The sequence below is a fragment of the Anomaloglossus baeobatrachus genome, chromosome 6 (assembly GCF_048569485.1).
Source record: "Anomaloglossus baeobatrachus isolate aAnoBae1 chromosome 6, aAnoBae1.hap1, whole genome shotgun sequence".
In the NCBI taxonomy this organism is placed as follows: Eukaryota; Metazoa; Chordata; class Amphibia; order Anura; family Aromobatidae; genus Anomaloglossus; species Anomaloglossus baeobatrachus.
The window spans coordinates 89,334,922-89,360,706 of NC_134358.1; the positions used below are offsets into that span (position 1 = coordinate 89,334,922).

The window sequence follows — 25,785 nt, forward strand, 5'->3', positions numbered from 1 at the left end:
AAAGGGTTTGTTCACTACTTGGACAACACATTTTTAAATTAAGTAATTTAGAACAACCTACACAGTCACCTTCCCACATCGGTGCTATTCCAGCTATTATTGGCAACAGGTCTGTCGGTTTTCACATGGATTTTTTATACCATGTGAACATAGCTACCGCTAATTGGATGTTTTTTTTATTATATATGTGTACTACTTGATTTAAAAAAGGGGTTGTGCAGCTCCTTTAATCAGTCTATGTATGAATCATTGAATCAGAAGTTGGAAGGAACCTCCAGGGTCATCATGTCCAACCCTCAGCTCAAAGCAGGGTTCACTGTACCATCTTAGGCCCCCTTCACACGTCCGTGATACACGTGCGTGTTTGGTCCGTTTCCGTATATACCGGAGACACGGCCAAACGTGCATCAATGTTAATCTATGATTGTGGTCACACGTCCGTTATTTCATTATGTCCGTGTATGCGTGTCCGTGATCCGTATGTGTTTGCGTTTTGCACGGATGCATGTCCGTTATCTGCACGGAGCACGCACACGTGGACACAATGAAAGTCTATGGGTATGTGCACACACGTTAGTAAACACGTATGCATCTACCTATAGTCCGTGTCCGTTTGGTGTTTTTATTTCTAGTGATGTCGGCTTTTCTTTCTGTTTCTGTGTATGTCGGTCAATCTCCCTGAGTCCGTCGGTCGGTCTCTCTGTCTCTCTGTCGGTCTCTCTGTCTGTCTGTCCCTCTCTCACAGTCTGTCGGTCAGTTTCCCCCCTCTCTCATACTTACCGTTCCCCGATCACCGGCGCGGCGCTGCACGGCAGTCACACTGCTGCGGCGGCTTTTACTATTTTGAAAAAGCCGGCCGCTCATTAAACAATCTCCTATTCCCTGCTTTCCCCGCCCACCGGCGCCTATGATTGGTTACAGTGAGACACGCCCCCACACTGAGTGACAGGTGCCTCACTGCACCCAATCACAGCAGCCGGTGGGCATGTCTATACTGTGCAGTAAAATAAATAAATAAATAATTAAAAAAAAACGGCGTGCGGTCCCCCTCAATTTTAATGCCAGCCAGATAAAGCCATACGGCTGAAGGCTGGTATTCTCAGGATGGGGAGCTCCACGTTATGGGGAGCCCCCCACCCTAACAATATCAGTCAGCAGCCGCCCAGAATTGCCGCATACATTATATGCGACAGTTCTGGGGCTGTACCCGGCTCTTCCCGATTTGCCCTGGTGCTTTGGCAAATCGGGGTAATAAGGAGTTAATGGCAGCCCATAGCTGCCACTAAATCCTAGATTAATCATGTCAGGCGTCTCACCGAGATTCCTTCCATGATTAATCTGTAAGTTACAGTAAATAAACACACACACCCGAAAAAAATCCTTTATTAGAAATAAAAAACACACATATACCCTGGTTCACCACTTTAATCAGCCCGAAAAAGCCCTCCATGTCTGGCGTCATCCAGGATAATCCAGCGTCGCATCCAGCTCTGCTGCATGGAGGTGACCGGAGCTGCAGCAGACACAGCCGCTCCTGTCACCTCCACGCAGCTAATGAAGACAGCCGCGCGATCAGCTGAGCTGTCACTGAGGTTACCCGCTGTTACTGGATCCAGTGACAGCGGGTAACCTCAGTGACAGCTCAGCTGATCGCGCTACTCACCTCATTTGCTGCGTGGAAGTGACCGGAGCGGCGGTGTCTTCTGCAGCTCCTGTCACCTCCATGCAGCAGCACTGGATGCGACGCTGGAGCATCCTGGATTCCGGCGGACATGGAGGGCTTTTTGGGGCTGATTAAAGTGGTGAACCAGGGTATATGTGTGTGTTTTTTATTTCTAATAAAGGATTTTTTTCGGGTGTGTGTGTTTATTTACTGTAACTTACAGATTAATCATGGAAGGAATCTCGGTGAGACGCCTGACATGATTAATCTAGGATTTAGTGGCAGCTATGGGCTGCCATTAACTCCTTATTACCCCGATTTGCCAAAGCACCAGGGCAAATTGGGAAGAGCCGGGTACAGCCCCAGAACTGTCGCATATAATGTATGCGGCAATTCTGGGCGGCTGCTGACTGATATTGTTAGGGTGGGGGGCTCCCCATAACGTGGAGCTCCCCATCCTGAGAATACCAGCCTTCAGCCGTATGGCTTTATCTGGCTGGCATTAAAATTGAGGGGGACCGCACGCCGTTTTTTTTTAATTATTTATTTATTTATTTTACTGCACAGTATAGACATGCCCACCGGCTGCTGTGATTGGGTGCAGTGAGGCACCTGTCACTCAGTGTGGGGGCGTGTCTCACTGAAACTAATCATAGGCGCCGGTGGGCGGGGAAAGCAGGGAATAGGAGATTGTTTAATGAGCGGCCGGCTTTTTCAAAATAGTAAAAGCCGCCGCAGCAGTGGGAATGCCGTGCAGCGCCGCGCCGGGGATCGAGGAACGGTGAGTATGAGAGAGGGGGGGAAACTTCAGTCACTCGGGGGATTAGCGGTCACCGGTGAATCCTTCACAGGTGACCGCTAATCAGTACTCGACACAGACAGAGCCGCGGTATGAGGATAAAGTCGGGTGAAGTTCACCCGAGTTCATTCTCATCGCGCAACTCTGTCTGCTGTCAGCCGACATTTATAAACGACATTGTGCATCACACACACGGACATTCCACACGGACATTCCACGTACACATACACGTTAATTCCACACGCACACACGGACGTTCTACACACAAACACGGCTAGCATACGCAATTCACACAGGTGCCACACGGACCATAAAAACGGACACAAAAACGGGACACGGACCCGAAAAACGGCCCGTAACACACGTGCGTGTTTTTCACGGACGTGTGAAGGGGGCCTTAGACAGATGTCTGTCCAGTCTTTGAAGACTTCCATTGAAGGAGAATTCACTATCTCTCGTCGCTGCCTGTTCCACTCACTGATCATCCTCACTGCCAAAAAGTATTTTTTTTTTCTAATATCTAATCTGTATTTTCTCCATTTCAGTTTCATTCCTTTCCTTCTTGTGTTTCCATGGCAAATGAGAATAAGGATGATCCCTCTACAGTGTGACATACATTCAAATATTTGTAGATCGCTATTAAGTCTCCTCCCAGCCTTCTTTTTTGCAAGCTAAACATTCCAAGATACTTTAACCATTCCTCGTAGGACATAGTTTGCAGACCGCTCACCATCCTGGTAGCTCTTCTTTGAACTTGCTCCAGTTTGTTGATGTCTTTTTTAAAATGTGGTGCCCAGAACTGGACACAGTATTCCAAATTAGGGACCAAAGAGCAGTAGAGGGGGATAATTACTTCACGTGATATAGACTCTATGCTCCTTTTAATACATCCCAGAAATGTGTTTGCCTTTTTTGCTGCTGCGTCACTCTGTTGACTCATGTGCAGTCTGTGTTCTATTAGTACACCTAAGTCTTTTTTTCATGTGCTGTAGCTTAGTTCTATTCCTACTATTCTGTAGATGCTATTTTTGTTTTTCTTGCCCAGATATAGAATTTTGCATTTCTCCCTTTTAAATACCATTCTATTAAAAGGTTATTTTTTTAAAAAAAAATCCCCTCCCATGACTCGAACAAACAACCTTCAAACATTTCAGCAGGAGCCCTAACCATGGAGCCACAGACTCTAGTCCTTTAAGCCACAAACTCTGGTTCAAGTGTATGAGAAGCATTTTGAACCTTCTTGGAGTAGACCGTCTAATGTTTATGTGGTCTCTTAAACAATTTTGAGATTTTGCAAAAATCTGAAGGCAAAAGGTGGTTTCTTAGGTAACTAGTATTTTGGGAGGTAAGAGATGAGATCATCTAGCAAAAATAATTGTATTTCCAGATTCATTTTAATCTACTGAAACACAGAATGAATGCATTTCTACAACTTCTTGTATATACGATCCTGACAAGGTGTAGCATCAAATGATCCTATCTTCAAAATGAGACATTATCTGTGGTTCATGAGTTTATGCAAAGTTTTGAAGAGAAGGACATAAAATGATTATGAACTTATTGAAACTGTTAAGGGCACATGAAAATAATTTTTTTTTTGTCCAAAGTTTAGATTTTGATGACTTGTTATTTTATTTTCTAGGCCAACCTGCCTCTACTGCAACGGGAACTTTTGCACTGTGCAAGACTGGCCAAGCAAAACCCTGCCCAGTATCTAGCTCAGCATGAGCAACTGTTACTGGATGCCAGCACAACCTCACCTGTTGACTCCTCCGAGTTGCTTCTTGATGTGAATGAAAACGGCAAGAGGAGAACCCCTGATAGGTAAATGTTACCAAGATCTATTGACACCCATGGCTTCTCAGGCTATCCATATACTACCTTCTGCTTGTAAAAATAATGTATCTTATTCCTAAATAGACATGTCCTTGTATATTTCTGGATCAATTGAACTTGAAGAATTATATCATTTAGACACCAAAACATGGAACACATATTTTTAAAGTATGTCTTTTAGATCCAGTATTCATTGTTTATTAATTCCTCTAGATTTTTTTATTACAGTCAGAGCTCCATTTTTTCTGATGCAAAGCTTCAAAAACTTTGCGTTTGTTGAAAAAATTTTGTCTGCCAGTTAACACCACTAGGAGGTGCTAAAGAGCTCAATGCATACTGTTGTAGTATTGACTTTAATAATATGCTCCCAAGCTCCCCCTACTGGGGGCCACAGGCAGGTAGAACACCAACAAATGGTGTTTTCATATAACAAATTTATGCAACCAATAAAATATTCAGTATATATGTGAACCCTATGGACTGATGTGAGCAAATTATCTATAGAATAAATTGACACCATTCTATGTTTGGCCATTCTATGTTTGTGACATAACTAAGCCTCAATTTGTTTTTCTGTGGTGAAATTACTAATTGGCCGTGGACCATAAAACTAAAGATTTCAAGTCTTTTCGCTGGATATAAGCAAACACTTCCTTTTAAGAACGAATTTAACCTAAATGTTTCCAACGGTATTTTCTACAGATCAACTTCAATGTCCCAATATTTTCTTTGCAGACTAAATCCGCTATGTTATTTCTAATACCCTCATAAAAAAGTCTTATCTGGCTGCTCCACTCACATGGCCCCACAAATGGTTCCAGAAGAGATTCCAGGAAATATGGACTAAAAATAAAAAGCACATAAAATATGGTTAGAGGGGAAAAGACATTTAAATTACAAGGGTTACTCACTTTCATGTTTTCCTTATTTCAAGTTCAACATAATATAAGTGCAACGTATATGTGGTCTGAGTGGTGCCTCTGATCGGATGGTCCCAGACTTCAGATTTTTCCTTCTTTTTCTCAAGGATTGTAACTGTAACTAAATCCAAAATATAAGAAAGAAATATGGAGAAAGAGATTACAATTTTTGGCCATGACTTTGAATTAAAATATCGATAAATGTTTTTGTTTTATTTTTTGTAATGTGGTGGTTATAACAGGTCTGCTTATATATTCTTCAGAAAACAATAGTCTTCTTATTTAACTGATACATTTCCCAATGAAAATTCAGTCCAGTCTTCAAGCAGTGTGTTATGGAGAAGAAGAAGCTGGCCACATTGATATATAGTCTTATGGGTCATTAATTGGTTATTAATCTAAATTTTCCATTAGGAGTCCAGTGGGTGGAGCTATTCTGTGATTGATAGGTATTTCTGTATGCATACTGAGCTGGCCCACCTGCTGGACTCCTAATGTGAGGATGAATAGAGATTTAGATCAGTAAGTGACAACTTACACTAAATCTTTCCCCATAAGCCTATATATCAATCTGCTCAGCTAGAGCTGCTCTATTTTATTTTGTGGTTAGGAGTTCAGTGGGTACAGCTAATCAGTGATTGATATGTATTTCTGTACGCACTCTGAGCTAGACCAACTACTGGACTCCTAAGCTGAGAATGAGTAGAGAATTTAGATCAATATACTGAATATTTTTCCATAAACCTATATATGAATCTGCTCAGCTAGAGCTGCTCTATCTTACTCTGAAGTTGGGCGTCCAGTGGGAGGAGCTAATTAGTGATTTGTAAGTTTTTCTGTATGCATTCTGAGTTACACTAACTACTGGACTCCTAAGCTGAGAATGATAGAGATTTAGATCAATAAGTGAAAAGTGACAATGAATCTTATCCCGTAAACCTATATATCGATCTGCTCAGCTAAAGCTGCTCTATAAATGCTGCCTGCAAAGAAAATGCCAGTATGTTTACTGTGGCCGGTTTGCTTGAAGATCTAAGTATAGCAAGGCTATGTGCGCACGCTGCGTTTTTGAGCATTTTTTGGGTGCAGTTTTGGTCTCAAAGCTGCATGAATGTCCTTCCCAAGCAAAGTCTATAGGCCGCTTTACACGCTATGATTTATCTGACGATGTCAGTAGCGATGTGACACGCCCAGATCGTAGTTACGATTTGCCGAGATCGCACATAGGTCGTTTATTAGCGGTCACTCGTACACATCTGACCAACGACACAACAGCGATAAGCGACATATTGTATGACCAAGGCGGTCGTGTGAATGTTGTTCGTCGTGTCAAACGTAGCAATATGTCTGCTGCGTTCCAAACGACGACCAATATTTTGAAACTGAACGACGTGTTAGCGATCAACGATTTTCAACCTATTTGCGATCATTCGAAGTCGCACGTAGGTGTCACACGCAACGATGTCGCTAACAATGCCGGATGTGCGTCACGGAATCCGTGACCCCCAACGGCATATCATCAGATAAATCGTAACGTGTAACGCCGCCTTATGAGATTTTATTTTGGCTGTCCGCACATTGCAGTTTTTTTAGGCTGCGTCTTTGTGGTGACCATAAAGATGCAGCATGTCAATTCTCTTTGCATTTTTAACTGCATTTTTCACCCATTGAATACATTGGACAAAAACGCAGCAAAAAAAAACACATTAAAAAAATGCACAAAAACGCAGGCCTTTTTTTCATGCGTGTTTCCTGTGGCTGCGTTTTTGTGCGTTTTTTGGGGCCAAAAACGCTGCATCTTTGTGATTAGAAAAAAACGCAGCATGCACACATAGCCCAAAACAGCATTATGAGAGGGTAGTGTAGAAATTGTTAAAAAAAACCCCAACAAAACACCCACCTATCGCCTATAGGGCACGTGCAAATGGCTGTATTTTTGATCTGAGTGATGTCAAAAATCAGATCACACTCAGACCAATATTATTTAATGAGTCAATGCACATGTACAATTTGCCTAGGAAAATCAGATAGATCAAACTGACATAATGGAGAAGGTGGAGAAAATGTTTTACTCTTTTATTATTCTCCACCTCTGAGAACAACGGGTCACACTCAGTCTCATTGGAACAATCAGACCGTTTTTCTTGGATAGAGAAAATATGGTCGTCTCAACTCAGCCATAGAGTTTGGTCGGAGTCACACTTGTGAGTGATTCGTGCGAGTCTCGCTTCACATCACCCGGCACGGTCCGACGCTCTCTGGACAGGAGAATCTCAGCTGTATAGAAATACATGTAGCCGACCCGCTCCTGTCCGGAGAGCGGCAGGCCGTGCTGGGTGACGCAATGCAAGACTTGTGCGAGTTACTCGCAAGTGTGACTCTGGCCCTATTAGGTTTCACAATATGGAATTTTAATGACATTGTTGAGGAATATGTAAGGCAGTATACACTTTCCACAGGTCTATGAATCCCAAAAGATCTCATCAACTCAAAGTGGGGTCTCCCAGGTTCTTATCCAGATTCTGGCTTTTTTTTTTTTTTTTATAGCAAATATAGAATAGAAAAAAACAATAATAAGACCTGAGGTTTTTTGTAAAATGGAGTTCTAAGTTGGGATTTATTAAATATACTAAAGAAAGGGGAAAAAGATTTTTATACCAATCTCTCTTCAGCCAATGACTGTAAGAGAATGTGCTGTGATCGAGCCAGCTTATAACCTTGCGTTTGTTGTTTTTTTCCTCCTTTGATGAGGTTATCTCTGCACACTCACTCTTCTCAAGCGTGAAATTAGACATGTCAAAAATTTTAGCCGGAAGCTATTTTTCATAAACTGATCACATGCAAATTTCTCCACCACCAGATGTTAAATAGCAAGTCACAGCTAAATAAGAAAACCTACAGAAGAGATGTTGAAGAATAACCATTGTTTTATTGTTTTTTGTTTTTTTGGTTTTTTTACATAAATCAATAGTAAATGGGAAAATAAGAAATTTTGGAATCTATCTGAATAGAGAAATCTGCTTCTTTTGCCTCCTGATTCTTGCTAACATTCTCAGTTCATGGGTACATCTTGCATTGGGTTTCGCCATTACTGATATAGGAGATGACAGTTGGTGCTTTAAAACTATATGGCATAGGAGAAGACAGAGGCCAACACAGACATTCTGCTGCAAGTTCTTCTGAAATTCCCTGGAATTTCAGGAGAACTTGCAGCAGAATGTCTGTGTCAGCTTCTGGCTCATCCTCCTCCATAGAATTTTAAAGCACCAACTGTCATCTCCTATATCAGTAATGGGAAAATCTGGCTCTAGTGACTCAAAAATGTACAGATTTTCCTGTGAACTATTGATTTATAAAACAAAAATTAAAATGACGATTGCTCTTTAAGAGCTGTAACTTGTACGCATTAATCATATTTCTCTAGATTCTTATAGTCTGTAGGACTTATATGAAATATATTTATACTTAATTTTTAGTTTTCTTTTTCTAATAATGGAGCCTAAATTAAAAAAGATCCTTTCACTTAGTCTTTTTTTCCATTTTTTCCTATCTTTGACATATGCTAAAAATCTTTAAAGATGGTATCTTATATCTGCTACAGTTTTTGTAAAAGGCTTTTAGTGGCTTATCCTAATCTAGATATTCAAGATTCATTAATTCTTTATTTATTTCAGTCCGTAAGGCTACATGCCCACGTTGAGTATTTGGTGAGTTTTTTACCTCATTATTTGTAACGCAAAACCAGGAGTGGGTAATAAATACGGAAGTGGTGCCCGTGTTTCTATTAGATTTTTCCTCTGATTGTTCCTCTCCTGGTTTTGGCTACAAATACTGAGGTAAAAACTCACCAAATACTCAACGTGTGTATGTGGCATAAAAGTGAGGTTTTGTCTCACACGTTGACTATTTGGTGAACTTTTTATCTCATTATTTGTAAGGAAAAACCAAGAGTGGGAAAAAATGCAGAATTCATGCATGTGTTTCTATTTCCTGATTGTTCCACTCCCGGTTTTGGCTTAGAAATACTGAGGTAAAAAACTCACCAAATACTCAACATGTGCACTTGGCCTAAGAAAGACAAAACCTCACCTTTAAGCCACATTCACACATTAGGTATTTGGTTTTTTACCTCAGTTTTTGTGGCCAAAACCAGAAGAGGGCTAATCAGAGGAAGAGTATAATAGAAACACGGGCACCACTGCTGTATTTTTTTTTACCGACTCCTGGTTTTGGCTACAAATACTGAGGTAAAATAATCACCAAATACTCAACGTGTGTATGTGGCCTGCATACAAAACCTCACCTTTAGGCCACACCACGTACACACATTAAGTATTTGTTGAATGCACATATTGATTATTTGGTAACTTTTTAACCTCAGTATTTCTAAGCCAAACCAGGAACGGAACAATAACAGGAAAAGTATAATAGAAACATGGGCACCACTTTTTCAGTTTTTACCCACTCCTACTTTTGGCCACAATTATTGAGGTAAAAAAACTCATCAATTACTCACCGTGTGCACATGATCTTAGAAAGACAAAATCTTAAGGGGGCTTTACACGCTATGATATCGTTAATGATTTATCGTCGGGGTCATGTCGTTAGTGACGCACATCCGGCGTCATTAACGATATCGCAGCGTGTGACACTTTTGTGCAACCTAAAACGATCGCAAAAGCGGCCAAAATCGTTTGCCGCGGAGAGGTCATCCTAAAACAAAAAATCGTTCTCTTCTAATTAACAATGTTGTTCCTCGTTCCTGTGGCAGCACACATCACTGTGTGTGACACCGCAGGAGCGACGAACATCTCCTTACCTGCCTCCACCGGCAATGCGGAAGGAAGGAGGTGGGCGGTATGTTTACGTCCCACTCATCTCCACCCCTCCGCTTCTATTGGACACCTGCCGTGTGACGTCGCTGTGATGCTCCACGACCCGCCCCCTTAGAAAGGAGGCGGATCGCCGGCCAGAGCGACGTCGCAGGACAGGTAAGTCCATGTGACGAGGGTGCGCGATTTTGTGCGCGCCGGGCAGCGATTTGCCCGTGTCGCACAAACGATGGGGACGGGTACGCATGCTAGCGATATCGGTATCGATATTACAGCGTATAAAGCCCGCTTTACTTTTAGGTCACGTGCACACGTTGAGCATTTGGTGATTTTTTTTACCTCAGTATTTCTAAGCCAAAAACCAGGAGTGGGTAAAAAATACAGAAGTGGTGCCCGTGTTTCTATTATACTTTTCTTCTGATTGTTCCACTCCTGATCTTGGCTACAAATACTGAGGTAAAAAATTCACTAAATACTCAACGTGTGCACGTGGCCTTAGGAAGACAAAACCTCACTTTTAGACCATGTACACATGTTGAGCATTTGGTGATTTTTTTACCTCATTATTTGTAAGGCAAAAGCAGGAGGGGGTAAAAAATGCAGAAGTGGTGCCCGTGTTCTGCTATACATTTCTTGATTGTTCCACCACTGGTTTTGCCTTTACAAATACTGAGGTAAAAACCTCACCAAATACTCAACATGTGCACATGGCCTAAAGTACCTGAAGATGGATGGTATAAGATGATAGTTTGTTCATTATGGAGTTGTTCCACAAAGTCTCAGGAACAAAAGTAACAGATAATTTTTTAGCAGAATTCAGAAAATGAACCCAAAATGTTGAGAATACATTGACAGATGGAGTAGGACTGGCCACCTTAAATTAAAGTTTAATTATTTACTGCCAGAAGTAAGATTGGAGCATATTTTTACTGGGAATCGATTTATTCTGAACAATAAAATCAGTAGAGAAGATGGCCGAGCGCTTAGTGTTGAGGTGAGTTCACGTTAGACTGGGGCTACGTGGTGACAAGGGTCACTTGTGGTCTTGGAGGTATTATTGGTAGCCCCTTAGTAATTTATCTTCAATAGGTAGTCTTCCAACCCCAAAAATTTTACTTCTCCAAAACTTTTTGACTTTCTTTTGGCCAATAAAAGGTTTAGCTTTAGGTAATCACCCTGCGGATAGTTTAGGATTTATGGTAATATGGGCACATCCATTCTTTTCCATAGCGGTACTTGCCTTCTATCCAAGACAAATGTGGCAGATGACATTATTGGAACTGCTAAAGGAGTTGAAAGGATTTAGTATATATTAGTATACAGGGAAATGCTAATGTGTCACCTCCATAAAAAAAAAATATGTATTTCTATTGTCAAGAACCTAGCATTACCCTCATTACACTTGCTAGCAGAACTATTTCCATCTGGAGGGCTTAGTAGGTTGAAAAAATATAGTGTCTACCATGCAACGAGCCGAAAACATATTTCTATCTACGACGCTATTGTGTTGTTGCTTTTGATATACGTTGCCATTCGGTGCATTTTTATGCAGAATTGTAGATTGAGGTTTATTAAGGTTTCAGCAGTCTGACAGTGAAGCTTTATGTTTTACTGAATGTTTTCTTGGTGCATATGGTCTAACACGGATGAGCAGCCACGGTGAGATTTTGGAGTCTATTAAACTGGCTCATTAAAAAGATCAATCTGTTTCAATAATAACACTGGGAGCCATCAGTCACAGAAAGAGTGAAAAAAAAAATCCTGACACGTGAGTGGAAAACACAACTGAGTAATTTGTCCATGACATGTCATGGTTGCAAAGAACTCATAGTATTTATCTCACTATTAGACTCGATTCCCAGCAAGACTAATAATTTGTTCTACATCACAGGTTTTGTTTACTTCTTTTTCCAGCTTAGTGTAGAGGAAATCTGGGGGTTATTAAACCTGTAGAAAAAAAAAAGAAAAGTTCTATATTACAGGATTTAGCTTTTCTTATGATAACTTTTCTCCGAATCCTTTTGAGACGTTGCTTGTGGTTGACTATGTATGTAGGTGAGAAGCAGTTGGGCATGAGAAATGACCTACCCAAGCCTACGTAAGATCAATAAAATACACATTTAGATTACATTTGTAGTACATTACACATATTTTCTTTTCAGAACCAAAGAAAATGGCTTTGACAGAGAGCCTTTGCACTCAGAGCATCCAAGCAAGCGGCCATGCACTATAAGCCCCGGCCAGCGGTACAGTCCAAATAATGGCTTGTCCTATCAACCCAATGGTCTGCCTCACCCTACCCCACCACCACCTCAGCATTATCGTTTGGATGACATGGCAATTGCCCACCACTACAGGGACTCGTACAGACACCCTAACCACAGGGACCTCAGGGACAGAAACAGGCCTATGGGTAAGAGAATTGGAGATCTTTTTGTATTTCTCCCTTGTTAGCATAGCTTTGTGGAGAATATTATCTTGATTATATTCATAATGGTCATTGTTTTAATACAAAGTGTTGTAATATTAAAAATGCAAAATCTAAGTCAATAAATCACATTTGCTATTGATTTAGGTGTAGGAGAAAATCACTTGAAATAACAGCCAGTTGCTTTCTGCAGTGAAAGTGGTAATTAAACACTTGGAACTCCCACTGAAGACCTGACAGCCAAACTAGAGCCGCTTATCTCCTACACTTGAAATCAGATTTATTGATGGCAGTGGGGATGTGACTACAGAGACCATGGTGGGCATCAATTGCTCGACAGTTCGGAATTCAATACATTCTATTTTTTACATTCCGTGTTTCTATTGTCTCTATCGAGTAGTATGTTATTTTATTGTCCTTATGACTTTTACAGAATTTATTTATTCTCAAGTGATTCTTTTCTTTTTTTTTCTTTACTGGGACAATTATATTAACTCTCCACCAATTAGTAAAAAAAAGCAACTCCTTAAGGCTATTGTTGAAAGACTTAATCCATTTTTCAGAAGGGTGTTAATTAGTGTTACATGAGACTTTACATCTGCTTTGTCTAGGGTTGCATGGAGCACGTCAAGAAGAAATGATAGACCACAGGCTAACAGACAGAGAGTGGGCAGAAGAATGGAAGCACCTTGATCATGTAAGAACCTTGCTATGTTTCTGTACGATATAGGAGATGCTGGGGCCATAGATGAAAAAGAATTTATAGTGGATATAAAAAATATTTTGTTTTTTATGGTTTTTATTTTATAAAATGATATATCTTTATTGAATTGATTCTGAAGTATGTCCACTAACCGAGGAAGAAATACCTGGGCCCCAAAGGGCTAGAATTCCGCTTTCCCCAAATTCTTCTTCCTACATTTCCTTTTTCTTGTATCTCATTATGTAGACGGGTGAACGAATTAGGGCAATCACATGGTCATCATGAAAAAGCAAAAAGATTATAAGGTTTTTGTAGAACCCAAGGGAATAAAAAAAGCGAATAATATGACTATTGAAGAAGTCCTGTCACTAAGTCAGAAGGGGTCAGTTTTTGGTCTTCATTCTTGTTGCTTGGCTAAATATTCTATTTGTTCTTTGTTTGTCTTTTAGGTTTTCACGCTAGGGCATTGCACACAGCATAATTAGGCAGAACAGCCCAAAGACACCCCCCCAGAGAGTTCTAAGGGAATCCTCCAATTTGTAAAGACCATACAAATTCGGGCACCCTACATGCAGAGGTTCATATCACTAGTATAGTTTAAAAAATAAATGCACTTTGAGGAGAGTAGCAGAAATGAGATAAGAGCAAAAACTGGCCACTTTTGACAAGGTGACAGGTCCTTGTTAATAACATTTTTAGACTTATGTATTTATAGACCTCAAAAGGAGGACAGAAGACTAATTGTAGCCTGTGAACCTTTTGGATTTACATTGTATTAAGTTTTTTTATTATTATTATTATTATGGATAATAATAATAATAATAATAATATTTATTCATTTATATAGCGCTATTGATTCCACAGTGCTTTACAAACATTGGCAACACTGTCCCCATTGGGGCTCACAATCTAGAGTCCCTATCTGTATGTCTTTGGAGTGTGGGAGGAAACCGGAGTACTAGGAGGAAACCCACGCAAACACGGGGAGAACATACAAGCGCCTTGCAGATGCTGTCCTTGGTGGGATTTAAACCACTGAGCCACCATTTAACTGTATAATTCCCAGGTGGTAACCTCAGCAGACAGGTGAGGTATGGGTCCTTGATTATAGTTTCACCTATACTGCCCTGATGATGGCCCTGACTTTAATTAACCAACTTTTAAAATGGGTCTCCACAGCAAACAATCAAGAACCTAGGTAGTCAACTTGTGGTCTGTTAATACTCATGAAAAATGACCACAGCACTTCTGTTTGTGGTGCCCAAGTAGGATCTAAACCCTTGGTATGGTATGAAAGAAAGACATGGCACTCATGAGTGCCAAGTCTCTCTTTCATGTAAATACTCATTAGACAGATTTCATCTGAGCCTGTTATGGACAAGTTTGGCCAGCAGTTGACTATGTAAGGGGGCGCTGACCGACTGATGGTGTGGAGCGTTGTCAATCACACATGTCCAATTTTGGACTGCAGATCGCATTGAGATAAGCCATTGCCTACATGACAGTTGCCGGCTTTCTTAAGTGTTCCTGTGTATGGGAGTATCAGCTGAGATGGCTGTCGGCCAAAGGATCAACCGAAGCATCGTTTCGATGACAGCCATCTAAAGTGTATGGTCATCCTTACTCCAACGGGAATACTTACAATCCGATTTTTGGGGGTGTAATTTATTATTTTTTGAGTAGGTGGTATTAAACTTACAAATCTTGATAAACATTGATCTAAGACAACAATTTATACATCACCAGATTAAAAAAAAAAAAAACAGGATTTGAATGATGGAAAAATTATATGCCACATTTAAAATAGAATAAATAGATTTGTGCCCAGCTTCCTCTGTAGGGTGTTATTCTGTTTCGACAATGTTTCAGTATAGTAGCTGCCTGAATTAATTTTTTTTCCTCCGTTATGCTTCACTTGCCTAACTCATTTACAATATATCATCTTTATGCCTCGTACATTGTCTTCACGTACTGTCGTCGAGAGCTAAATAATGGCGTACATTTCCATTGCAGTTTGGATCAGCTCTATGCAGATTTCAAGTATGCGAGATTACCAAGTCATAATATATTTAAAACGAATAACTCTACCATCATCACAGATGGCAGATGAAAGTACTTTCCAAGTGTTCGGAAGCTAGGCTTAATGAATGTTACATGTTCACAGGCAGATCTTGTGCCTTTTTTTGAGCCATGGCTCTTTTATGCTGTCACAAAAGAAAAATTAAAATGGGAACCATGAGATATAGTTCTCAGATTGGTTCATGCAAACAATATGTGTCTAATATTTACCTATATGTATTTGGCGTGGCTCTTTTAAGACAGTGGTATATAAGTTTTTTTATCTTTTTCCTAACAGCTGTTAAACTGCATAATGGATATGGTTGAAAAAACAAGACGATCCCTCACTGTGCTCCGGCGGTGTCAGGAAGCGGATCGGGAGGAGCTTAATTACTGGATCAGGCGGTACAGTGATGCGGAGGATTTAAAAAAAGGTAGCAGTAGCAGCAGCACCAGCCATTCCAGACAACAGAGCCCTGTGAATCCAGATCCTGTCCCCATAGGTATATTAGCGCAACCATTGATGGGTCCTTGGACTTTTTGTCCTAAGGTTCTTAAATGACCATTCTCTCTTTACCTATTTATGTGAAAAGTAATTTCTTTGTTGATGGTTTTATATATGTAAAATATCATATCTTGTATATATTTTGTAAAATCATGAATCCATTGCTATGAACCATTGTAGAATTGAAGACTGTCTAACTTGGCTAATGAAGGACATGTAGGGTAACTTCATGGTCCACTAGTTTAAAAAAATACATGTGCCCAAGGCACATCAGTTGACACAAAGTAGTTAAAGGGAATATGTAACCAGGTTTTTGCTACCATACTTCATCTGAAAGCAGCATGTTGTAGGCAAAGAGATTCTGAAAGGAACCATTTTAGATCACTGTGTGCAGCCGTTCTATCTTTATCTCACAATTGAGTGTAGCAGAGCTGGAAGCTGTCCCTGCCCACACCAGGCTCTCAATAGAGATTGTGCATTGCCTGTGAAGTGTCAATCACAGCAAGGGGCATGGCAAACTGGTCTGCAAGTGCAGAATAGTCACACCAATGTTAATAACAGAGCAATAAACCCTTTAGTATAAGTAAACAATAGTTGGACCCAGGTAAGAGAAACACAGATGTTTTTACTTTTGTAACCCTTGCAGCATGCTGTCCTCAGCCTACATTGCATAATTTTGGTGGAAGATTCCCTTTAATGGAAATTGACCATTATCCCCATCCTCATCATCTTCAATTATAAAGTGACAATATTCTATACTGAGCTGTAAATAAATAGGAATATAGTCTACATTCACAATGGTACTATGGATGGGGTGTCAGTGTTTTTTTGGGGGGAGGGGGGTATGTATATGCTTGAAAAAAATATACAGCTTGTACCTTCAGTCCTGAAATTTACAGACTGTTGACAACCTTGTCACAGTTTATCTTATGGTCTACGTCCAACAATGGGACACATGATGCAATTTACAGCAACCTGTAGTCTAGAAATGGTATCCATTCTATAATACAGTCTGTTATACCCTGTTGATAATTTAAACTTCTCCAGTAGTTTTGTAGATATAGAATTTTTCTTACTGTGTTTTGACACGACAATTATTGCAATATATATTTAGGAAAATTCTTCTGATGTGCATCTTAAATGTGACCAGAAATGTATATCACCTAAACCTAAGCCAAAAGGGTGACTATATAGCACTTATTTGGTATACCTTACCATAACTACATGTATAGCTTTTTCTACCATAACACACAACTAATAACCATGCCATAATTCAAAAAAATATCTTGATGCAGAAAACTTTGACTTGACACCTAAAGGGAATCTGTCAGCAGGTTTTTGCTATGTAATTTGAATACAGCAGTAGATAGGGGTTGAAACACATATTTCAGAGATGCGTAATTTACTAGGCTGTGTGCTGTTATTTACTTACAGTGAAGGCTTTATCACTAAGATATTATGATTGCTGTGACTAGCTGCCTCATGCCAAGTTGTCCGAACAAACTACCTCCGCTGTTAAGCAGCTCACTCTCAATAGACAATGTACACAGAGAGCTGTGGTGTGATTGATAGCAGCTACAAAATATCTAATAGGTGGGCCGGGTTTTGCTAATTATTCCCACCCATGTCTGCCTGCCTCTTGTCCTTCCTTTCCCCTCCTGTCTCTGTTATTACAAGGGGAGGAAGGACAGCGGGGAGGAAGGACAGGCAGCAAACAGGGGCGAGAATAACTGGCAAAACCCAACCCACCTATTAGATATTCTGCAGTACCTATCAATCAAATAACAGTGAATTTCACAAACTTTACTTGCCAGTATTTCAGAAGGTATACATCCAATCTCACAACTGAAGGCAGCTTTACACACAATGACATCGCTAACGAGATATCATTGGAGTCAAGGAATTCGTGATGCACATCCGGCCTCGTTAGTGACGTCGTTGCGTGTGACACCTACGAGCGTCCGCTAACGATCAAAAATACTCACCTAATTGTTGATTGTTGACACGTCGTTCATTTCCAAAATATCGTTGCTGGTGCTGGACGCAGGTTGTTCATCGTTCCTGAGGCAGCACACATCGTTATGTGTGACACCCCGGGAACAATGAACAACAGCGTTCCTGCATCCTCCGGCAACGAAGTGGGCGTGTCATTAATGCGGCTGGTCTCCACCCCTCCGATTTTATTGGCGAGCCGCTGTGTGACGTCGCTGTGATGGCGCACAAACTTCCCCCTTAAAAAAGAGGTTGTTCTGCAACCACAGCGACATCGCTAGGAAGTTAAGTATGTGTGATGCGTATTAGTGATATTGTTCACCACGGGCAGTGATTTGCCCGTGACGCACAAACGATGAAGACGGGTGCGATCGCTAGCGACATCGCTAGCGATGTAGCAGCGTGTAAAGCGCCCTTAAGGGTATATATAGAATCAGCATGATAGCGCCAGTATAGCACTGGCTTTAGTTTATATAGGAAAATCCTGGTAGTTATGTAAAGAAAAAACTATACCGTATGATATAATATTTTTTACAATGGGAGTCAATAGTTGATTTATACAAGTGTATTTGCATCTGGATAATACATGATACACATATGTTAACCTTTTTGTAATCCTAATATTCTTTTTCTGTTAGCCTTGGATTACATATCCTAAAATCTGCCAAAAAATCCAAGTCATCTCTGATATTTTTTTTTTACCATTCCTTGTTTTATTGCCCGTACTTTGGCTTTAAGTTCCGTTTTGGGCCGCGCCATTCAAATATATCAATCTAGTATGAACACGTTGTGGAGACATGAACACAAGCAAACCATCTATCCTCTTCTGCTTTATTTCCAAACATATCATTTCTTTGAATCATGATATTTGGAGAACATCCACTTCATCTCCTCATAAAAGACTTGAAATTGTACATCGCGGATTATTCCATTGCTGCCGTATCTGGATTCTCAAACATCACTTAGAGAATTGTACAAAATAAAATTACCCACATTTTTTATGATTTTCCTTAAACTTTAGGTTAAATAAGGTGCGGCGTATGTGTTTTTCCACAAACTATAAAATAATCAATAGTGCAGGACATTTTGTTTTTCTAGGGATTTTACAGCAAGTGATTTGTGCCAAAATAAATACCTGTTTTTTATTGTCTATACGATTTCCTCAGTCGCCAAAGCTTTGCCCATGTGTTGCTTGCTGTTAGATTCCATCATTTTGTAGAGGCTGTGTTACATTTTATTAGTGTATGATTTATGATTTAAAGGGCCAGTGAGCCATAAACTTAATGTCAAACATTACGAAGCTGTTAGTCACATTCACAAAATATAGATTCAGAATCTCCGTATTTTCTCTGGCCTTGAGACATTTCACGTTGTACTAACATCTGCTGCGTAACTGAATACAAAGTAAAGTTATATTTTATTAGCCGTTACATTCAATTGGTTTCAATGGGAGCAGAGAAAAATATCTCCTTCAACAATCTCAATTTGATTCGTTCTGGCCACTCTTTTATTTCGTTTTTATGTTGTTATACTCGTTTGGCTATTTTGATGCTACTTGTGATGTGGATTTGGATCCATCATTTTCTTGAAACGACTTTGATACTGTGCCAATAGATCTTTTGATACATCTCAGAATATCTCCTGAATAATCTAAAAAATATCACACCCTGAATACCCCAAAATGTGAGGGTCCTTTCAGAAGCCAGAAAAATATAATTACTTCCACATGGACCATATTTGTTTCAAAAGAAATTGACACTGTTAGATCATTTTTGAAGACTGAAATTGTGGCTAGCTACAGTAAATCTTACTCAGAGTGGAGTGGACCCGTTGAAGTTTGGGTTCTCCAGGTTCTGCAGGACTTTAGATAAAGTTGTATTCCGGATCCAGACTTGACCTGAACTTAATCTCAGAGCCCAAACCCCATTTGAAGTCACTGATTGGGCAGTTTGAATCTCCAACCACATACAGCCAGCCATAAGCAGAGCATTTCTAGGGAACAGAGGGTGTATTTTTTTGGACCCAAAAACATTGTTTTTACTCTTATTGAAAGCCATTCAGAGACTGCATGCGGCGCAGGTTGGATTGAGCATATCCGAGCACCCCGATGCTCGATCGAGTGGTTAGCATACGCACCCAAACTCAGACACAGATTTTTTTTTAAAGTCTATGTTTGATACAAACAGTTCGGGTTTGCTCATCTATAATCTTGATATATCATTCTGAATTTTCTTAAGGACTCCCCCCCCTTAACAAAGAAACCTTTTGGTTCTCAAACACATCAAATTAATGTTGTCTGAACCTGCCAATATGTTTGGGAACAGTTGACAGTCTAATGTGTATAATGGCCCCTGATCCTCTCCCGATAGATGTTGTCGGTGAAGGGAAGGATCCAGCACAATTGGATTTTCGATTGCAAATGTTTTTGTTCTTCAGGTAATAAGTTGCTGCAGGAGGAGTCTTGGCAAATGTTCTCTCAGAGATAGCTGTTGGTTGAATGATCGGCCGAACTATCATTTGGCTGACAGCTATTGAGTGTGGGGGAGCATTACGGTGGGACCAGTAAACCATCTCATGCGTATATCCTGACTCAGAGCAAAATAAGGATTGGACATGTTGATTTTCTACTGCCGATCTTATGGTTCAGCAGCATACTTTCTTCTCACTGTAAAGGACCAGTGCATGCTCGGCCAAGTATGTTTGTTTGGTAGAGGTTTTGACCATTATTTGTGACGTAACCAACCAGCTTGACTTCATTTTTGGCCACAATGAAAAATTAGACATTATATATATTGTACCCTATCAATGTAAACCAGACTTGTGAGCTAAACAGGTACATGTCTCGGACAATGGTCTAGTACAATTTCATTGGGCTCCACAACCTAACCAATCACAGTTTAGTCAGAGAGAAAATGAAATTCTTACTATTTACGAAATTGATCGTTAACTGATAAACACCAATAGACCATTGCTAAAATGTAGCTAAAATGTTTACAGACAGACATAAGGGCATCATTTTTTGAGGGAAATGTTACTGTCTATGGGTAGTGGGTGACCACAATACTCTCCTCAATAACCCCCATTACTCAATTTACCCAATAACAATATATTGCACAGCACTGCCATTGAAGAGTTTACTTTGGGTTCAATCAAGTAGACTCCCATCTGGCATCTCTATTACGGAGATATTTTTATATATCATTGTGAGACATATGCCCATAAACTCAAATCCTTACAAATTGCTCTGTTTTCCTTGTAACTATCTTTGGACGTCTGAGGCAGTCCCATGTCACCCCCTTATCTCCTTGTTAATGAGAAAATATGACTTTCTCCAGTATTTTGGCTAGCAGGCTCCCAGATAGAATAACACTGCAAATAATCAGATATAATTTGAGTCTGATGAAAATCACAACAAAGTATTTTTAGTGGCTAATTTGTAATACCACATAGTTTTGTCATATATTTTTCACAGCTGTTCAGCAGCTTGGCTAATCTGTTCTTGGAAGAGTTCGCGCTTTACTCTGAAATATTTCTATGGTTACAACATTTCGTTTTCATTCTCAAGGAAGAGCAGTTTGAGGTGAAACCCTTCATTGATATACACATCCTAAATTCAGAGCACCCTACCTACAGTGCCAAAATATTGTGACTCCAAACTCATTCATGATGTCACCTGTGTGCTATGACGGTGGCATGAAAGCAGGCAGATTTTTGTACTTTGATCTGCTGAAGGTGGGATTTATTTTTTTGTGTGTTTCTCAGGGGGCAAATTTCACCTGACATAATTTTTTAAAATATTTTTGTATCTTTTTGATTTTTTTTATATTATATAAATATTTATATATAAGATACATATATAACAAACCCTACTTGATGTACAAGACTGAGTTCAAGCTCAGCAGAAAGTCTATGGAGTTCCTACTCTGCTGTAATCACGGGGAAGCTGAGCACTTCTGCACAGTGTTTGAGTGATTGATGGGGCTTCGAGACAATTACTCTTTAAATATCATAATATCAATAAATGTTATCAGCTTTCCTAACAGATGACTATATTGCCATTTTATGTCTTCAGCTCAAATACAAACCTATGTGTTTCCTTTGCACGGTTTTGTGTTTCCATGGTGACAGACTACAAACAAATTATGTGTAGTCTGATCCTGCCATCATAAGCCCTTCTATCTGTCCCCTGTTTCTTGCTAACCTACATACTCATGTTACAAGAAATAGGAGACAGATGGCCAGCAATGTGTCTGCAGGATCAAACTATGTATGGCTTGCTTGTAGTCTGTTACTGTGGGAAAAACAGGGCAATTTGCAATATTTCTTTATTTTAGATGTATTTAAGCAGTTAAAGGGGTGGTCCATATAATGTAATGTTCATTCTAAATCCCTATCTTAATGTAAAAAAATTGTTTAAAAGAACAGAGAGTCCTCAGTGGTTGATACCTTTTAATGGCTAACTGAAAAGATGGTAATAATTGCAAGCTTTTCAGTTAGCCATTAAAAGGTATCAACCACTGAGGACTCTCTGTTCTTTTAAACAATTTTTTTATCTCTACTGGCTAACACGGTACAAAGATATATTTTACTTGTATCTTAATGTAATAATCTAAACCATTCTCTAATATATTTTATTTAAAGTATATATTTTCCTAACTACACTAACTGGTTTTATTCTGTTCCCACTACTTCCTGTCTGATGATGCTTTGTTCGAGAATCCCAGTGCATGTTGGTTTACTCAAATAAAGCGTCATCAGGGGGCCGAGGCCGTGGTCATGGTCACAGCCTCTGCCCCCTCCCAGAAATGAAGAGTCATCAGTGATGCTTGTTTGACTTGAGAGGACAGTGTTGGTCTCTGCATGCTGGGTAATCTTCGAACACACACGAATGGTGTGCTCTTTCTTGGTGCCAACCTGTTAGTACTAATCTGAGCCAGCAACAGAGAGTGTGCTGTTATTGTGCACATCATACAATGCACAGTGCTTTGCCACTAGCCCAGTGCCTGAAACAAGCAGACACTTTTCTTTTGGCACAGGGGCTGCAACGGTGATTGCAGCCTCTGCCCCTTGATGATGCTTCATTTGAGTATTCTAGGATGGAGTGAATTTCTCAAATGAAGCGTCAGCTTAAAATTAAGTAGTAAAAAAAAAGAAAACCCAGTTAGATAGTGTAGTTAGGGAACAATAGGGAATTTTTACTGAAAGTATATTAGAGAATAGTTTAGATTATTGCATTAAATAGATAGGGGTTTAGGATGAAAATTACTTTGTATGTTGGACCACCCATTTAAAAAGGGGTTGGTCGGTTTAAATCAACAAGACTTGTGAAACCTCATATTGCATGCACTGTGCACTGTGAGGATCCTCTGATATCGGTCATGTGGCCGCAAGTATGTGATATACACACTACCGACCACATTCTGACTAGACAGTTTCTGGCCTCTTGAAATACATATGCATTGAACGTGCCAGAAAAAGTCTAGTCTGATTGTGGTCTGCAGAATGCATATCTCTGACACTGGAGGATCCTGGCAGCTCACCATGCATGTAATAGAGGATTCACAAGTCTGCACTCACATAGAGTGACTGCAGACTTGCCATTTTAGGCCAGACAACTCCTTTAATACTTGCTTTGGGCCTTGCATAAAATAAAAGATTGTCCTCATTCTTAAGCCGGCCAAGCTTGACGCTGATATTTATGAGCCTGTGCTCACACACAGCTCAGTCAGTGCTGCTCGCTGTCGAAAATTCCATTTGCAATAATTTCTTTGGAATATTTGCAATCTGTCAGAGAATGTCATGGTGTTATGCTGTCGACATTCCTACAGAAGGCATGAAACAGCTGTGACAATGAGATTTTTGTGTACAGTAGACAATACTTGCAGCGTGATATCAGAGTGGGCTTTACTGTCAGTCTCAAGTACTAACAAATGAGCAATACTCTCAATGTGTTCTTTTTTTTTTCTCTCTCTCTCTTCCTCCTCTGCAGAATCGCATCGGGAATTCCTTCACAGGCCCGCTTCTGGATACGTGCCAGAGGAAATTTGGAAGAAAGCTGGTAAGGATTGTTTAAAAACACAGACCTAGTGTTCTGGCAGATGTGTGCAGTTGTTAATGCACTGATGTGAGGAATCGAAAAACAGACTGATTAGTAACAGAGCAAAATTGCAATAATCCTTAATAACTGCTCAAAATTATAATATGGGTTACTGCGGAATTCCTTTGTAGAAAATCTTCAACCCCAGGAGATACTGTTGATCTTTTATGTTGGCTGTGTCATTACTATGCATGGTCCCATTAGGCTGCATTGTCAAGATGAGTCTGTAATGTTTCGGGAACACATTTGAAATGGTGAATGAAGTTTCTATTGAATTAATAGGCAAAATGTGTGCTCTTTGTACCTTATTTTCTTATTTTTTACTATTGGACTCAGCATTTGTTTTTTTAAATAAAAATATAATAATATGATTATTTTTTTTAATATTATTTCTGCTATTTTTATTAATTAGATACATTTTTCTTAGCATTTCAAACTCCTACAGTACTTTGCTTTATTTATTTTTTTTGTTTTTTAACCACCCAGACAACAAAATGGGTTTAGAAAAAAAAAATTAAAACCTATTTTGTTTGTTTTATAAATTTTCATTTATTTTAAATTATTTCTTATTATTTTTTGGGCTGTATTATCCTCAGAAAACAAAGTTTACTTTAAAGAAAATATATTAAAACCTGTTTGATTTTTTTTACATTTTCATTTATTTAAAATTATTTCTTATTTTTTTTGGGCTGTATTATCCCATGAAGATAAAATTAACTTTAAAGAAAATATATTAAAACCAGTTTTTTTCTGTATTTAATAAAAAAAAAAATAAATTAGGTCTACTGTGCTTTAAAACATAAAACAATACAAAAAAAGTAGGTATTCCACTTTTGAATTTGCATTGATTGTTATATTTGCGTTGCATCAATCATTTAATTTAAAAAAATGATAACAATCGTATTAAATGACTACGGAAACCACATTCTATAGATTTTTCTTTTTCAGTAAAGCAAGCTTTGTTTGCATTTGGTAATAAATATGCAAGCACCTTGTGAGCATCCTATCAATTCTCTGTGCAGATCTGTGCGTGCCTGTGGGACTAGAATAGGAATGCATAATTTAAATATAAATTGCCTGATTAGCATATACAATTAGTCAAGCTGTAGCTTTGATCGTAAGCAAAAATTATTGTCCTGTATTGCCACTTAGATAGAATTTTAATTCACCTTGAATATTCAAAGTAAATTAGGCCCAGGTTGCATTATTCACAGATTTCATATTAAGAACCCCAAGCCTCCACCACGTTCAAAACATTTTTAAAAAAAAAAAAATACAAATTACATTTTTGGTTTAATTGCACAAATAAAAATAAAAAATATTTCACAATGATAAAGAAAATATTTTTATAATTCCAAATTTCATTTTAAAACTAAATTCTAAATATTTATCCTAAATTCTACATATAGTTGTATTTTCTAATTTTAAATTTGAGGAGAAATTAAAAAAACATGTTCTGATGTTTTGCTAATGGTGCGTGGGAATATTAATTTCTTCAGTAGTTGACAAAGAAAATATATTTTATAATTCCATTGTTTTCATTTTCAGATTAAATTCTATCCTAAATTCTAAATATTTATCCTAAATTCTAAATTCTATTTATAGTTTTAATTTTCTAATTTTAAATTTGAGGAGAAATTAAAAAAAAAACAAAAAACTATTCTGATGTTTTGCTAATGGTGTGTGGGAATATTAATATCTTCGGTAGTTGACATAGAAAATATATTTTATAATTCCAGCCTTTTCATTTTCAGATTAAATTCTATCTATTCTAAATTCTAAATATTTACCCTAAATTCTATTTATAGTTGCATTCTATAATTTAAAATTTGAGGAGAAATTAAAAAAAAAAATGTTCTGATGTTTTGCTAATGGTGTGTGGGAATATTAATATCTTTGGTGGTTTGCAGATAGTGTCTTTAAAGATCGCTTCCTGAGACGTATTCATTTGT

General features: G+C 38.9%; 1 protein-coding gene across 8 annotated transcripts in view; it reads left to right on the forward strand.

The window, feature by feature from the left end:
- Positions 1–25,785, forward strand: part of RUNX1T1 (RUNX1 partner transcriptional co-repressor 1) — a 220,292-nt gene that overhangs the window by 176,031 nt on the left and 18,476 nt on the right. For 6 of the 8 annotated variants that reach the window (XM_075353092.1, XM_075353091.1, XM_075353095.1 and 3 more), the window contains exons 5-9: positions 4,105–4,286; positions 12,213–12,463; positions 13,090–13,175; positions 15,538–15,742; positions 23,726–23,794. In XM_075353092.1, coding sequence (XP_075209207.1) covers positions 4,105–4,286; positions 12,213–12,463; positions 13,090–13,175; positions 15,538–15,742; positions 23,726–23,794 — 793 coding nt within the window. The remainder of the gene's footprint in view (positions 1–4,104; positions 4,287–12,212; positions 12,464–13,089; positions 13,176–15,537; positions 15,743–23,725; positions 23,795–25,785) is intronic. The other 2 variants (XM_075353097.1, XM_075353098.1) reach the window with 2 other exon arrangements.